This window comes from Elephantulus edwardii, unplaced genomic scaffold, assembly GCF_000299155.1.
Source record: "Elephantulus edwardii isolate Elephantulus edwardi_28Jun2011 unplaced genomic scaffold, EleEdw1.0 scaffold00170, whole genome shotgun sequence".
NCBI classification, from domain to species: Eukaryota; Metazoa; Chordata; class Mammalia; order Macroscelidea; family Macroscelididae; genus Elephantulus; species Elephantulus edwardii.
In genome coordinates this window covers 6188688-6203101 of record NW_006399920.1, presented here as the reverse complement: position 1 = coordinate 6203101, position 14414 = coordinate 6188688, and the positions used below count along the sequence as shown (strand labels likewise).

The following is a 14414-nucleotide window of genomic DNA, read 5'->3' as shown; positions in this document are numbered from 1 at the left end:
TCTCTTCTTAACGAGGTTAACCTGTGGCTGCTGCTATTTCGCCCCACTGGGCCCTTGAGTGGAACTTTCTGTTCTCCCAGCTCTAGCCTGAGCCTCCCAGGCAAGCACTTTGTTCACTGGGAAGGTGAAATCGCCCGGGCTGCGAGTGCGTGTAAAACAGCCAGAGGGAGACACGCGCACGCGGAGCTGGCGGAAGACGCGGCCCCCGCGCGGCCGGGCTGGGATGCTGGAGTCCGGCTGACCTTTCCACGTGTCCCCGGCACCTGCGAGGCCGGCAGGGCATTAGGTTTCTTTCTCTCCCCGGCAGGCGTGAGCCCGGAAGAGGCTGGGCGGTCGCAGGCTGAGGTCAGGGGGCCCGGAGGCCCTCCCCCGGACCACGTGCGGCCGGCGAGCGGTGGCGCGGAGGCTGGCCTGGCGTCCTCCGTCCCTCCCCCGGCCGTGCCCGCGCCTTCCCCGCCCGGTGCGGTGGCGGGCGGGTCCCCGAGCTCTCGACCAGCTTTGCAGGGCGGCCTAGCGAGCGCGCCAGGCCCGGCTGGAGCGAGCCCCAGTGCAATACTGCCCGAGCCCGAGCGGGGTCTCTGTTCTCTGGCAGAGGAGGTCCCTTGGCAGCGGGAAGCTCCCTCTCTTTCTCTCGCCGCCGCTCCGAGTCTGCGCCTTGGTGCCAGGCGCCCAGCTCGGCGCTCCCCTGTGCTCGCCCGGCGCCCACTCATTCGCAGCCCAGCCGCCGCCGCCGCCGCCTCCCTCCCGCTCCTCTTCCTCCTCCTTGCCCCAGCCTGCCGCGGCCATGGCGGACAGCGCCAGCGAGAGCGACACAGACGGGGCGGGGGGCAACAGCGGCAGCTCGGCCGCCATGCAGTCGTCCTGCTCGTCGACCTCGGGCGGCGGCGGCGGCGGTGGCGGCGGGGGAGGCAGCGGCGGTGGGAAGTCCGGGGGCATTGTCATCTCGCCGTTCCGCCTGGAGGAGCTCACCAACCGCCTGGCCTCCCTGCAGCAGGAGAACAAGGTGCTGAAGATCGAGCTGGAGACCTACAAACTCAAGTGCAAGGCGCTGCAGGAGGAGAATCGCGACCTGCGCAAAGCCAGCGTGACCATCGTGAGTGCCCCCCGAGGGCGCGCCGCAGCGCCGACCTCCCGCCGCCCCTGGAGAGGCTGCACCCGGACCGGGACGGCCCCGGGACTCGCTGGGACTCCTTGAGGCTCCTGGGGACCCGCAGGGGGAGTACGCTCCCAGCCGAGAACCTGCCAGCCCCCGGGGGAGGGCGGGGAGGAGGGTGGGTGTCCCCTCCTTGGGGTCCAGGCCTGTCGCCGAGCGCGGCGGAAGACTCCAGGGGCCCAGGGGCAACCCCCCTACGTTCCTTTCTGCTTCTGGGGTGGGGGTCGCTCCCAGGCAGGGCTGGAGGCCGGCGGCGTGGCTGGGGGGCGGGGTGAGACTTTCTTCAGTTCTAGCGCGCCTGAAGGGGTGCGTGTAGAATCTAGGCAGCCCTCAACTAGGGGGTGGGGAGGCATCCAGGGCGGGTTCCAGGGCCTTGGCATGGGGTGCAGGGAGGGGTGCGTAGCTGGGCTGGGCACTCAGTTGGCATCTGGACCGCGCTAGCTGGATCACCCGGGGAGGGGGTGGGAGAGCGTGGCCGGGAATCCGGGAAGTGGAGTTTTCTGGCCGGAGGTGAAGTGAGACGGGCGAGTACCGGAGCTGGTGCACACACCTCTGTTGGAAGCCCAGGTCTTTTGGTGGGTGGTGGATGGAGCATCTTATTCCGGCCTAGACAGGGCTTGAAGAGTGGCGACTGTGACTCTGGCTGAAGCAGACGTACGTGTCTTTGCTTCATTGGTGGTGCTGTGTCTAGGGCTCTCTAGCCTCCGAGTCTAGATACTCGAGGGAAAAGACACGTTTCCACTTGACTCTAAAGCACCCCAGAAGAAGAGAAGATTAAGTCTGTAGGTCTCTTTCCTAGTGTAACAGGCGTTCAAAGAAAAAGAAGGAAAAAAAAAAAATATCACAGGGTGCTGAGACAAAACATAACTGGAGAAAGTACAGTCTGTGCTCTCACCTAACGTCTTTGCCAGCTTGCTAACATCATTAACATGCAGAATCCCCATACAGACAAGGGTATTCGGATCAAAACAGTGTTCCAGCCAGGAGCAGAGAAAATGTCAAGAAATCAAGGGGATCCATTGCCATCGTAGCAGCCCCATAGCTGATGAGAAGGGATCTCCAGGTCGGGATAGATTTGGTTTGAATAAAAGGTCACATCCTGGCACTGAAGATGACTCTTTTGTCTGGAACAGGAGTTGACCATGCATTTCCTCTAATGCTGAAAGAGGGAGAGAGAGAGAAAAGGGGTTGGGGGGAGTGTGTGTGTGTCTGGTTGGCTCTCTCCATTTGTTTTTGAAAACCCATAGCCACTAAAGTTTCAGTAGATTGGCAGCCTAATTAGAAAAGAGACTGTAGAAAGACACAGCCCAGCCTCAAGCAAACTTGGTCCTGTTGGATGGCATGAGAGCAGCATTCATGCATCTCGAGACTCTGAAGTTCTTGAAGTGCCCTTATGGTGTGAAGGGGAAGGAATTTGCAGTGACAGCTTCCAAGCCTCTTTCCCAGGGTATTTTGACTGAGAGATGGTTCGCCTGAGGGAGGGAGTGAAGGCAGTGTATTTAAGGCTCAAGTTCTTAAATGAGAGGGTTGATGTCTTGGAGAATTTAAACCACTGGAAAGTAGTAAAACTTATATGAAAACTGAATCTCTACCCTCTTACATACAGTGCACAGTTTAGGCTGTTTTTGTTTGTGTGGGAGGGAGGAATGGGGGTAGGTAGAGGGACTGTGAAAGGGTCATCTGTTCAACACCTTGGCCGGATTGTGGGTAGGTCAGTAAGTTGTACACAAGCACGTTGACTTTGCATGAACAAATAATGTTTTTTTGTCATGTATAATAAGATCAGAGCCTTTTCAACATTTGGCTTGAGCAGTGTCTAATGCAATGGCTTTAATTTCTTAGTCCTTACGCTCAACTAAACCTGAAATTCAACCAGATATACTTTGCAAAGTGGCCCTTAAAAGGTAAAAATTGTTTTTAGTTGACAGCCTACAAGTGCCGGAATCTGCTCAGTTATTTTCTAATGTCTGATTAATATATTCAGAAAGACAAAAGTAGTTGAATTTACTACATCTAATACTTGCCCCCCTACTCCGGGTAGCTCTGGTGGCCTAACAAGTGAAGAATTGTGCAAAAGCAGTTGGTTCGACTCCACCAGCTGCTGCATAGGAGAAAGATGGGCAGTCTTCCCCGCTGTGATTTACAGCCGCTAAAAATCTGCTGACGGGTCACTTATGAATTGGTTCCAGCTGGACACCAATGAGTAGAGATGTGATACTTGGCTCGTGTTAAGGAGCTATATGATGATAAAGAGTTTGACCATTTCCTTCATTGACCTAGGATCTAGATTGTGTTGATGTGACTTTGACCTTTCAGATGTGTAATTTGGAAGAAGAAATACCTGTGGCCCCATGAAATGGGTCTGTGTAAGGAGCCCATAGATGTTTGTCAGAGTTAAATGCAGCATGTGTGAACACTCTGCCTTGAATATTGCCTTTTCTTATAGCTGCCTAGGAAGTTTGTCAGTGCCTAGATACTTAATGAAATGAAGATCTTACTGGATTTTTTTTTTCTGTTTCAGTTCATTGAAAAGGAAGACAGTGCCCTACTCTTAATACCTGCCTTTCAGATTCTTAGCCCTGAGTTCCTCCAGTTTTTAACTTTCCAGTTTTTGAGGTGATTATGGGTACCTTTCCGTACTTCTGAACATGCCCAGCCACACTCTGGAGAAGAAAAGGCTCTCTTTTATTTGGCCAAATCAGAAGGCCAACAGTAGCTCTAATGTCGAGTCTCACCTGTATGTTTGGGTATATGAATGCCTGTCCTGGATCAGGCTCCCCGTTTATTCAAGGACTGGTTTCATGGTCTGAGCTCACAGATCATCTAGGTGATAGATGTATCCATAATCTATGGGGAAGAATCTCTGCATCTATACCTCCCCTTTGCCTGCAGCTGTAACTTGTCCTGAGTACATTTTCCTTGGGGGTTTAGGTAGAGTGGTTAGCCAATTTCAGCCAGTAAGCAAATCAGCAGTTATTATAGATCATCCTTTGGTGTGGGGGAAAGAAACAAAAACAAGTGCCCATTCACTTTTTGGGTCAGATTTCTTGCTCCCCCCTCCATCATACGTATTGGAATAGTTTGTAGATAATGGGCCAGATCAGTGTGGCTTGAAATGTGGGGTGAGAATGCTGTTTGAGATTGTCTGATTCGTTGTAGTGAGAAATGGTGAGGAGTGATGGTCTTCTAGCAGATGAGGAAATGCAGTGGTGGGCATCAACGGGAGGGCTTCAGAGTTCTTGACTAGGGGCTGCTGTGCTGAGAATAAGCAGGGCTCACACCTCTGATGGGACTGCATGGATCTCTGTGATGAGTGAGTGCTTCAGAAAGTCAGTGTAAGTTGGGAAATGAAGGCCTGTAAGAAGTCACCAGGTTTTGACTACCTTTTCCTGTTGATAGTTACCTTTTCATCATAGAAATTAGGGAAATAACAGAAATACAAAGACATCTTGAAGTTACAATAGAAAACCATGTCAGTATGGCATTTTCAGTCTCAGAAACCAGAGGCAGGGTCAGCTATAAGCCAGTTCTTACTTGATGGCAATGAGTAGAATACAGATGACATGATTAGAAAGCTTGATTAATTTAAGCATCAATGATACAATGGTTCTGTGAACATTAACAAAAGCTGCCATGTAGTTAAATGTTGGAATATTTTGGACTATTTACCCTGGATGCTGGAAATACTATTTTCCATTTTTAAAACTCCCATTTTTTATAGAAATTGAAGCTATCTTATTGACATTGCCCATGTGGCAAGGTGTGGGGTGTGTTGTTGTGTGGGGTGTTTTTTTGTTTGTTTTTAAAGGGAGCACCAAACTTTTGTACATGACTTTGGGAAGAGTATGATCTACTAGGTATAATTGTACACCAGCCATTTTCTAAAAGATCTATTTGCAAAGTTAAGAGTTTCTCCAATTTATAGATACTTTTGTGTGTATTTCATGTAATGTGCTTAATTGAAAAAGGGAGGGGGAAGTAGACGGAGTTTTGACAATCGTTTACAATGTATTAACGTACTGATTTTTTTTTTTTGCTAGAAGTGTGAGAAAGTTTACAGTCACCTATACCCAGATTTTAGTGTCTCCCATTCAAGACTAGGGTGTCTGGTCTTAAAAGTAAAATTCCTTCCACTACTGGAAATACACCCAAAGAAACCACAACTGCCACCCAAGCAGATATATGCACACTCAGGTTTATTACAGCTTTGTTCACAGTAGCAAAGAGCTGGAAACAACCCAAGTGCCCATCAACAAACAAGTTGATAGAAAAGCTCTGGTATATTCACACAATGGAATACTATGCTGCATTGAAAAACAAAGAACTCATGAAATATTATACAAAATGGGTGACCTTGGAGGACATTATGCTGAGTGAATTATCTCAGCACAAAAGGACAAATATTTCATAGTGTCACTGTTGTAAAACGGGACTGACATCGGGGCTGAGGGGAGACAGAGAAAGAGGGGATAAATAACGTATACTGCTTTGAAACAGATGAGGGAGAGAACTGTTTAAAAGGGATATATATGATTAGGTATTGTCATGACAGGAGTCCAGAATGAAGGCTGCATAGTGGAGTGGACTTGAGGGGAAAGATTGTATAACAATGAAAGAATTTTTCTTTTACTTTTCAAAGACTAGAGCAAATTGGGGGGCGGGCATAGAGAAAAGTGCAACAAGTAGTAAATGGGAAATCCAAAGTCTCTGTAAACTTTCATTAAAATGAATTAAAAAAAATAAAAGGGAAATAAAAAAGCAAAAATCCATAGTACTTCTTTAACCCTCTGGGTCAAGGTAAACTTAGTGGCTTAGTACATACACATGATCTGGCCTTTGCTTGCTTTGCTGTACACCTTTTTTATTTTCTATGTCTAGTTGGAACCGACCACAGCTGACCCTCTAGTGGGTTTTCAGAGGCAGTGAATTGAGTGAGAGGCAGTTGCTCTCCTTTATTCTGTAGAAGAACTGGTGGATTCAAGCTGTGTGCCTTTGGGTTGGCAGTGTAGCTGTTTACCCCTAGGCCGCCAGAGCTCTTACCTCAGAAACCAGAAAACTCTCTAGGTTTCCCTAGTTCTTTTAAGACTATGTCTAGCCTTAAGTGCTTTTTTCTTGCCTTCCTTCCCTCCTACTTTGTAAATCCAAGTAGGTTGCACTGACTGTAGTTCCACCCAGCTTACCTTGGGATGGCCACTTCCTCAGCCATGCTTTGGGTTACATGTCTACTGATGAGGTCTCATAGTTCCCATCTGTTAACTTACTCCTTTGTCTCACAGGTGTCCCCTGGTAGATTTGTCAATTGTGTTGTGTCTAGAAGGCAGTAGATTTGACAGATCTATTAAGTTGCCTCTGGAGATAATTGGGAAGACTTGGTTTACTGGAGTAAGGATGCAGATACTATTTCCTATATTTTAATCCACTAGGACCACTTTGCTGCCCAGATCCTCAACAGTAGGAATCAGCAGCAGCACCAATGTTGGTTAGACATCAAGGTGAATGGATACACTGTATACTTTGGTGGACTTGAGCCATTAATGTGTGCCCTTGTTTCTATTCCTGAGTGGTAGTGCAGGCTACCTTGTAGCATGTCACTACACATGCATGATACAGTTAACCTCTGAAAGGGGAAAAAATATAATTTGGCTCATCATTCAAACATTAGGAAGATAAGTGGTCCTGTTGGAAGTTGCACATTTGTTACCTTGATTTTAGTGACAGTACTAGATAAATTCAAGCTTTTTCTGTGTCTTCGTTAATACTGAAATACTAGTCTCTGCCTCTGGAGGGAAAAAAGTATGGAAAATGAAGGGGTACATCAATACAGCTGTAGGTTTTCTGAAACTCTGGGGCAAGGTCGTGAGATTTGCTGATCCTTGTAGCTGTCAGAGCATGGCTTGGAGAGCGGAGCGTGGGTCATAAAGTAAACACACTGTATTTGCATTCTGGGTTTGAAAAAAAACATTTTAATTATGCCTTAAAGTAATAATTATATCTAGACTTAGAAATGCTAATCCAGGCTTTAAATTTGCAGTCAGGTGAATAACAGGAATCTTTCTTGCAGTCTCCTCCGAATACATTTCCCCTAGTAGGTAGGTGTTACTTTTTGTTTTTAGTCACAGTACACTTTCTTTTAGAGATACTGAATTCTAGTCAGTGCTGGCAAAGTACCTGTTCCCAGGCTCAGTCTGGTGGTAGTTGAAATTTTCTTGACAGGGAAGCTAATGCTCTGGAAAATACTTCTAATTGCCAGGATCTATGAGAAGTGTTACACTGCAGACTCTTTCTACTTCTCCAAGATTGTCAAGGTTTCTTATCTTTATGGCTGTAATACCCACAACTGTGAATTTTATTCCAGCGCTAATACCAGTAAATTGCCAGCAAATTTTTATTATTTTTTGTGAGGCCTTTCTTTAAGGAGAGAATGTTAAAAGTGTCAACAATTTAATTGATGAAATAATCTTCTCCCTTAATTTTGGTTCCTGAATTGATTCTAACAGGATTTTTTTTTTTTAGATCTATTGTAGGGGGTGTAGCTTAATAAACTTTATTATTATATTCATTTGTTTAATGTTAGAAAAATTTCTGTGACACATCCCACACACACCCCGCCTTGCCTACTCAGAACCAAAAACACATTTGCTGTCATCAAGTTGATTGTGACTCATGGTGATGAGCTCTTGGGCTGGGAGACCACCCATGTGTCCTCTCTTTTTTTTAAAAAAAAATTTTTATTATTTTGTGTGTGAACTGTCAAATCAGATCTGACTGGTAACAGGAGGAGATTGTCCCTTCTTCAGCAGAGTATCTGGTGGATTTGAGCTGTGTACCTCAGGGATTACAGTGCAGCTTCTTGCCACTAGACCCCCCAGAGCTCCCTGGTGTCCTCTCTTGAGAAGCAGCTGGTGGGTTCAAACCATTGCTCTTTGGAATTGGAGAGCAGCTTGCTATGCACTCTGTCACCAGAGCTCTCCTTTGCCTCCTCTGTAATTCACAGTAACTCGACAAGCCCTCTGCACGTTGACTTGGTTCTGACTCATAGTGGCCCTTCACCAAGTTTCTGAGGCTGTGAATTATGTGAGGTGGAGACTGTTGACCTTTCTTCTGAGGAGCCTGTGCTGGATTCTGACTTCCAGAGATGAACCGCCTGTGGGTTAGCAGTTCACCTCGTTGCAGGCAACACATAAGGTAACTGCAACTTGAAAATCAAGCTTCCGCATCCCCGTGCTTGCAGAAAACCTCCTATGTGCCATGGTAGACTGGGTGATACAGAGCACTTGACTACTAGCCAAGGCTGCGGTGCCATGAGCCTGCCTAGAGGCACCTTAGAGAAAAGGCCTGGTGAAGTAGCTTCTGGTAATCTTTGTAATCCCCCAGAGAAGGCAGTGTGTGTGTCCAGCCATCTCCCTGTCTTCCAGGGAGCTCTGGTGGCCTAGTGCTAAGAAGCTGTGCCACTATCCCAAAGGCTTGCAGTTTGAATCCACGAGCTGCTCCGAGGGAAAAGGAAGGACAGTCTCCTGTGCCTCTGAAAACCTGCTGGATGGTCAGCTGTGAGTCAGTTTCCGCTTGATGATGTACAACCCCCTGTCTTCAACCCTGCATTGATGCAGCCTTGTGGGATGGCGGTGGTGGTAGGTGGTGGTGAGCAGAATAAAGCACCAACTGTTTTCGTCCATCTGTCGCAGTGACTATGTCAGTGCATCTTGTTGAGGGCCTTCCCTCCTTTTCACCAGTCTTCTACTTTACGGAGCATGATGTCCTTCTCCAGGGCTGATTTTTCCTATTACCATGTCTGAAGTACATGAGACAAAGTTATCATGATCGCTTCTAGCTAGAGCATTCTGGCTGCATGCACTTCATGGAAGGCTAATTTGTTTGTTGTTCTGGGAGTCTGTGGTATATTCAGTATTCTTCACAAGCAACATAAACGTGTATGAAACTGTACAAATAATGTATATGAAAGCCTCTTGAGATTGGTCAGTTTTACCATCCTGGAGGCAGAAAGGAGGACATAGCAAAGCATGACTGCTGGATCCAGGATTCTCATGCTGGGAGCCTCCTGGGCCTGGGAGACAGAGAGGCTGAGGGAGTGAGTGATACATAGCACTGACGGTGGTTTTGGGGGGCCATCAAGTTGGCTACACTGATGGCAGCCCTCTCCTGCCCCGTCCTTGCCTTCAGAGAGCTCACTTCCATTGTTACAGTCATTGTGTCAATCACTGTGTCATTTTGTTGAGGGTCTTCCTCTCTTTCTCTGACCCTCCACCTTTCCAAGCATGATGTCTTTTTCCAAGGACTGGTCCCTCCTAACAACATGCCCGAAGTATGTGAGACAAACTTGCAGGAGCCTTGTCTGTAAGGAGCACCCCAGGTGCACTTCCTCCAAGAGAAACTTTTGTTCTTTTGGCTGTCCATGGGATACTCCGTACTCTCCTGCAACGCCAGATTGGAAGATACTGAGTCTTCTTTCCTTCTTATCATTATCCAACTTGCAAATGCATAGGAAGCAATTAGGGGGAAGAAAAAACTGTCTTGATTAAGGAGCACCTTAGTCTTTAAATGAGCATCCTTTGCCACTTTGGCCAAGTGTTTGACAGCAGTTTTCCAAATGCACCATGTCTTTATATTTCTTGACTGCTGCTACCATGAGTGCTGATTGTGGATCTGAGCTGGAGATATAGTATAAAACGTGAGAGACAGTGGCAGGCAAGTGGTGACAGGACCAGGAGACTGGCAGTCGGTGGAGGGAGTGACGGGCTTGCTGGCCCAGGGAGTGAGAGAACCGAGTTCCTTGTAGGCAGGAGGCTAGTTAGAGAAGAATGCCCCTCGACACTTACTGGTGAATTTGGAAAGCTTTTTAACACTTGGCCTAACAAAGGCAGAGATCTTCTTGCAGATTTTTCCGAGGCTGTAAACCACACTAGAAATGATTGCTCATATTTTCCACCCTGGGGAGCACCTAGTGGATTTGAACCACATGCCTTTGGGTTGGCAGCATGACTCCTTACCCACTAGGCCACCAGAGCATCCTGTGACCTATTATATCCCCAATAAACCCCACAGTCATGAATACTGAGTTCTACAGGCCATTGTAAAGGAAGGAATGAGTGAACCCAGCTGATTAGTAGAGGGCGCTATAGCAGGGACACTTAGAACTGGTGGAAAGATAGAGAGGTTGTGTCTGACCTCCACCTCCTAGGAATCCGCCTGCGTCTGTTGATGATGCTGAAGATTCTTCTTGTTAGACCAGGAGGGCAGGTGCCTCCGCCACACCATGCCTTTTCACAGTCATATTCGCTCACAATTTAATTAGCTGGTAGTTTATTTTGTAAGACAAATGAGGGGAGAATGGTTGTTCATCTGGTCCATGCCGAGGTAGCACAGAAAGATGGTTTGCTTTTCATTTCCCTTTTTCTTTGGTGATGATTGAAAAGAAATGCTGTTGATACTTTAATTCCAGTTTCTGCATCTGTCAGGAGGTTGAAATTGTTGGGTGGTAATTCTCTCTTCATGTTAGGCTTTGGGGCCCACCCATGTTCTGTTCATGGAATATTATTGGATGGATTGATTTTCCTAAGTGTTAATCCAGGAACTATGTGAAAACAAAGACTTCTTACATGAAGATTAATTAGAAATGTTACGGACTATTTAAAATTCCCCCTTTTTTAAGAGGGGAAAAATAGAAAAAAGGGAGCAGTGTTGATTGGCATAGTAATCTTATACTCATCTGTTCCATATCCAGCCGGCCTTGGAAGGCGCCAGGTATATGTCCAGAGTGGTCTAGTTAATACCCGGGAGGGCATCTCAGGACACCGAGGATCAAATGAGGCCACTTGGTACTGAGGAGCAGAGTTGGAATATCCAGCCTGACACAGGCCATGATTCAAAAAAGTTTTCCATAGAGAGGAAGTGTGAGAATGAGTGCGGTGTGGATTAGGGTTCAAATCTTAATTTCTGAAGTTCTTAGAAATCTAGTACCTGGACTAAACACTTCTGTGTTGCTTTCATAAATGATCACTTTGAATCTTTTGTCCTGTAATCTTTGGGATACTGACTCAGAAGGGTTAAATTAGACACATTAGAAAAATGTTACTTGGTGTTTAATATAGAGCTTTTTGTCTTATGAAATTATCTGCATGTAAGTGGAGTTCCCCCCCCCAATTGTCCTAATATATCAACTTAAATGAAAACTTTTATTCTATTACAATTTGTTGCTTGTTTTAGTTCTTTTCTCCTCTTGTTTTTTTCACTAGACAGGCCTTAATTTATCTAAACAAAGGCATTTGCTGAGAGTCAAAACATTGTGTCTGCTTCATTTAGTAGCTCTAGATTACTAAGAAACTAAAATTTGAGCAAGAAAAAAAAATCAGCTGGCTGCATTTAATGTTAAACAAGAATAAATTTTGAGTGTATGGTCATAGAGGATAGGTTTATGCTACTCTGGGTGCAGATCTCTGCCTAGTAACAGGCCTTCTGGTTTGGAAATGGTATTAACCATTTCACATTCTTTGGACCTTTAATGCATATCATCATCTAGAAATACTTTTAAGTACCGAGAGAAATAACTTTAGGTACCCACCAGTCCCAGTGACTTAGAGGGAAGAAGGAAAAAAAAAATCTTTTTTTCTTAAAAAGAAAAACTTAAGTAGTGGCTGTTGTTGTGTGGCATCAAATCTGAACTGACCCACAGCTGACCCGCCAGTTGGTTTCAGAGACAGTTAGTCACATGGGAGGAGATTGCACAGCCTTCTTCCAGGGGGCAGCTGGTGGATTCGAACTTGAACCTCTGAGACTGCAGCATGGCTTCTGACCAGAGCTTCCTACAGAAGTGACTGGCTGCTTTTAATTGTCCTGGCACTGAAGCTGTGAATTTGGATTCAAGGCATTTCAATAATAGTCCCATTGGTATCTTCTCCTAACCTGAGTTATTATTACCTATTTGCTGCCTCACATCAGGTTATCAATAAATATGTAGAAAGAATCCACTGCCCCCTGCCCAGCTGCAGGTTTGGCACTCTTTGCCCTAATTTGTATTTAGAGAAAGCCCCTGGACGTGGAAAATTCTGAATGAACAGTGAGGGTGTGTTGTTCAGGAAAGATTGGCATTTAATACTTAGTGGAAATGCTTCTATTTATTTTATTAAAAATGAAATGTAAATGTTTAACTTGAAAGCATGTTTAATCATAATTTAAGGAAGCTTGGGGAAATAAAAGCTTGACGTAAGTAACAATCCTTTACTCACCAGCATTGTCTTACTTCCACATATAGTTTTGTGTTGCTGTGATAATGGCTAGTGTTGGTCAAGTATTTATGAGCTAGGCCCTAGGAAGAGCTTTGCACACATCCCTAATTTAATTCTCCCCACAGTGTTGTGTATTCTGTGCGACTATTGCTATCCCTAGCTACAGAATTGTGGATTTACACCGAAAGAGGTTACGTAGCTTGCCTTGAGGTATACAGGCGTGGGGTCTGAATCCAGATCTTGCTTCAGAGTTTATACAAGGGTTCATTGGCTCTTGGTGTGGGGACATAAATTAATTTGGGGGTGGTTCTGTCATTATCTTCTTGTGTGCATTTTCCTCGTGGTTTCTGTACAGTTCTGTTGCTCAGTTAGTTCAGGCTGTCCCATTACACAGCAAATTCCCAAAATGCCAGGCCTAAGGGAGTGTTTCCAAGGCAGCAGAATACTTGTCTTGAAAAGGAAGCAGTGATGGAGAGGGCACCTTCATCGTGTAGGGCTTAGTCTGCACTCCCTTTCTGGCCCATTGCCCTCTGGCATCAGAGCCTGGTCTGTGCTTTCAACCCACAGGTGCCCACTCCATGCCTATACCCTGCCCAGTGTACCCCAGAACATTGTCACTTCTGCTCTAACAGAGCCATGTGGACACCTCCCTTTCCTCCCCTTAATTCAGATTGGAAATGAGTCTTCCTTTGTATTTACGGTTGTTGTTGTGTACTGTCAAGTTGGAACCGACCCATAGTAGCTGACTCTGGTGGGTTTTCAGAAACATTTAAGAAGATTGTCCAACCTTTTTCCACAGAGTCCCTGTTGGATTTGAATTGTGTGCTGCTTAGCACTAGGCTACCAGAGCTCCTGTATATATGGTAAACTCTCTGTTTAGAAAGGATCTGACTGTCGGTGGATGTTTTCAGCAAATACATTAATTATTTGTTGTGTGCCAGGCAGTGTGCCAGACATAACAACTGGAGTGAGACTCTGGGAGTTGTAGCAGGGCCCCTGAACCAGTCTAGGGGGACTCTGGAAGGACATGGTTTTGAAGCTGAAACCTGAAAGATAAATTTGGCGTTAATCCAGGGGAAGGTGGGAGGAGACTGGGAAGATCAAGCCGTCTGTGGTGGGCTTGATTTCTAGGTTTTTTTCTCTGTGGACTGACTGGGGTGAGGGATAGGGAACAGTGGAAACATTACTACATTTAGAAGACTGCATAGCTGCTTGATGAAGGCGTGTAGTTGTGTTCCCCTCCAAACTATTTGAAAATAGGGATTTTGTTATTTATCATCTCTAAGAGTATCTTATGTCAATGGCAATATTATTCATGTATTGCAGTATTACTATGTGCCTGGTGTAGAAATAAGTGATTTATGTATAGTTAGGGGTTTAATCTACAAACTCTTTGTTATCTCTGTGTCACAGATGAAGAAATGAGATACAGGGAGACAGATTAATGCCTAGACGATTGCAGGAAGTGGAGAGGGGGATTTGAGTGTCGGCAGCTGGTATGCTGGTGCCTTGCACAGTGGCTGGCATATAACGACCCCTTTGAGGTAGCCTTTAACAGGTTATTGTGGTGCAGGTGTTAGGTGCTGTGACTTTATTTTGCCTCTTGGGGACCCCATGTGATAGAGGAGAACTGCTCTGGGACTTTCTAGGCCGCAGTAGGGAATGGAGCAGATAGTAAGGTCTTTTTCCTGTGCTGATGGGCTCGAACTGCCGGCCTTTCTGTTTTCAGCGGCATCTGAAATGATTTTGAAAGGTACCCAGGTTTACAGGTTTACTTCTTATCAGCTCTTAATTAACAATATATACAGTAAATTTAACAAATTATTACCTCGATGAATTTACTGGTCTAATCATTGATGTAAGGTGCGTCTGATACAGGCTATGGTCTTTGCAGTCACTTGTTATGCATCAGAGAGCTGGACAATGACTAGGGAGGACAAAAGGAGAATTGATGCCTTTGAGCTGTGGTGCTGGAGAAGAGTATTGAATGTCTGCCAATGGTCTGCCAACAAAACAAACAG

At 46.0% G+C, this 14414-nt stretch overlaps 1 protein-coding gene across 1 annotated transcript in view; it reads left to right on the top strand.

The window, feature by feature from the left end:
- Positions 1–552: 552 nt before the first annotated feature.
- CCDC6 (coiled-coil domain containing 6) overlaps positions 553–14414 on the top strand; it is a 135647-nt gene continuing 121785 nt past the window's right edge. Inside the window, exon 1 of the mRNA XM_006895586.1 lies at positions 553–1093. Within this exon, the coding sequence (XP_006895648.1) occupies positions 785–1093 (309 nt within the window). The 5' untranslated portion in view covers positions 553–784. The remainder of the gene's footprint in view (positions 1094–14414) is intronic.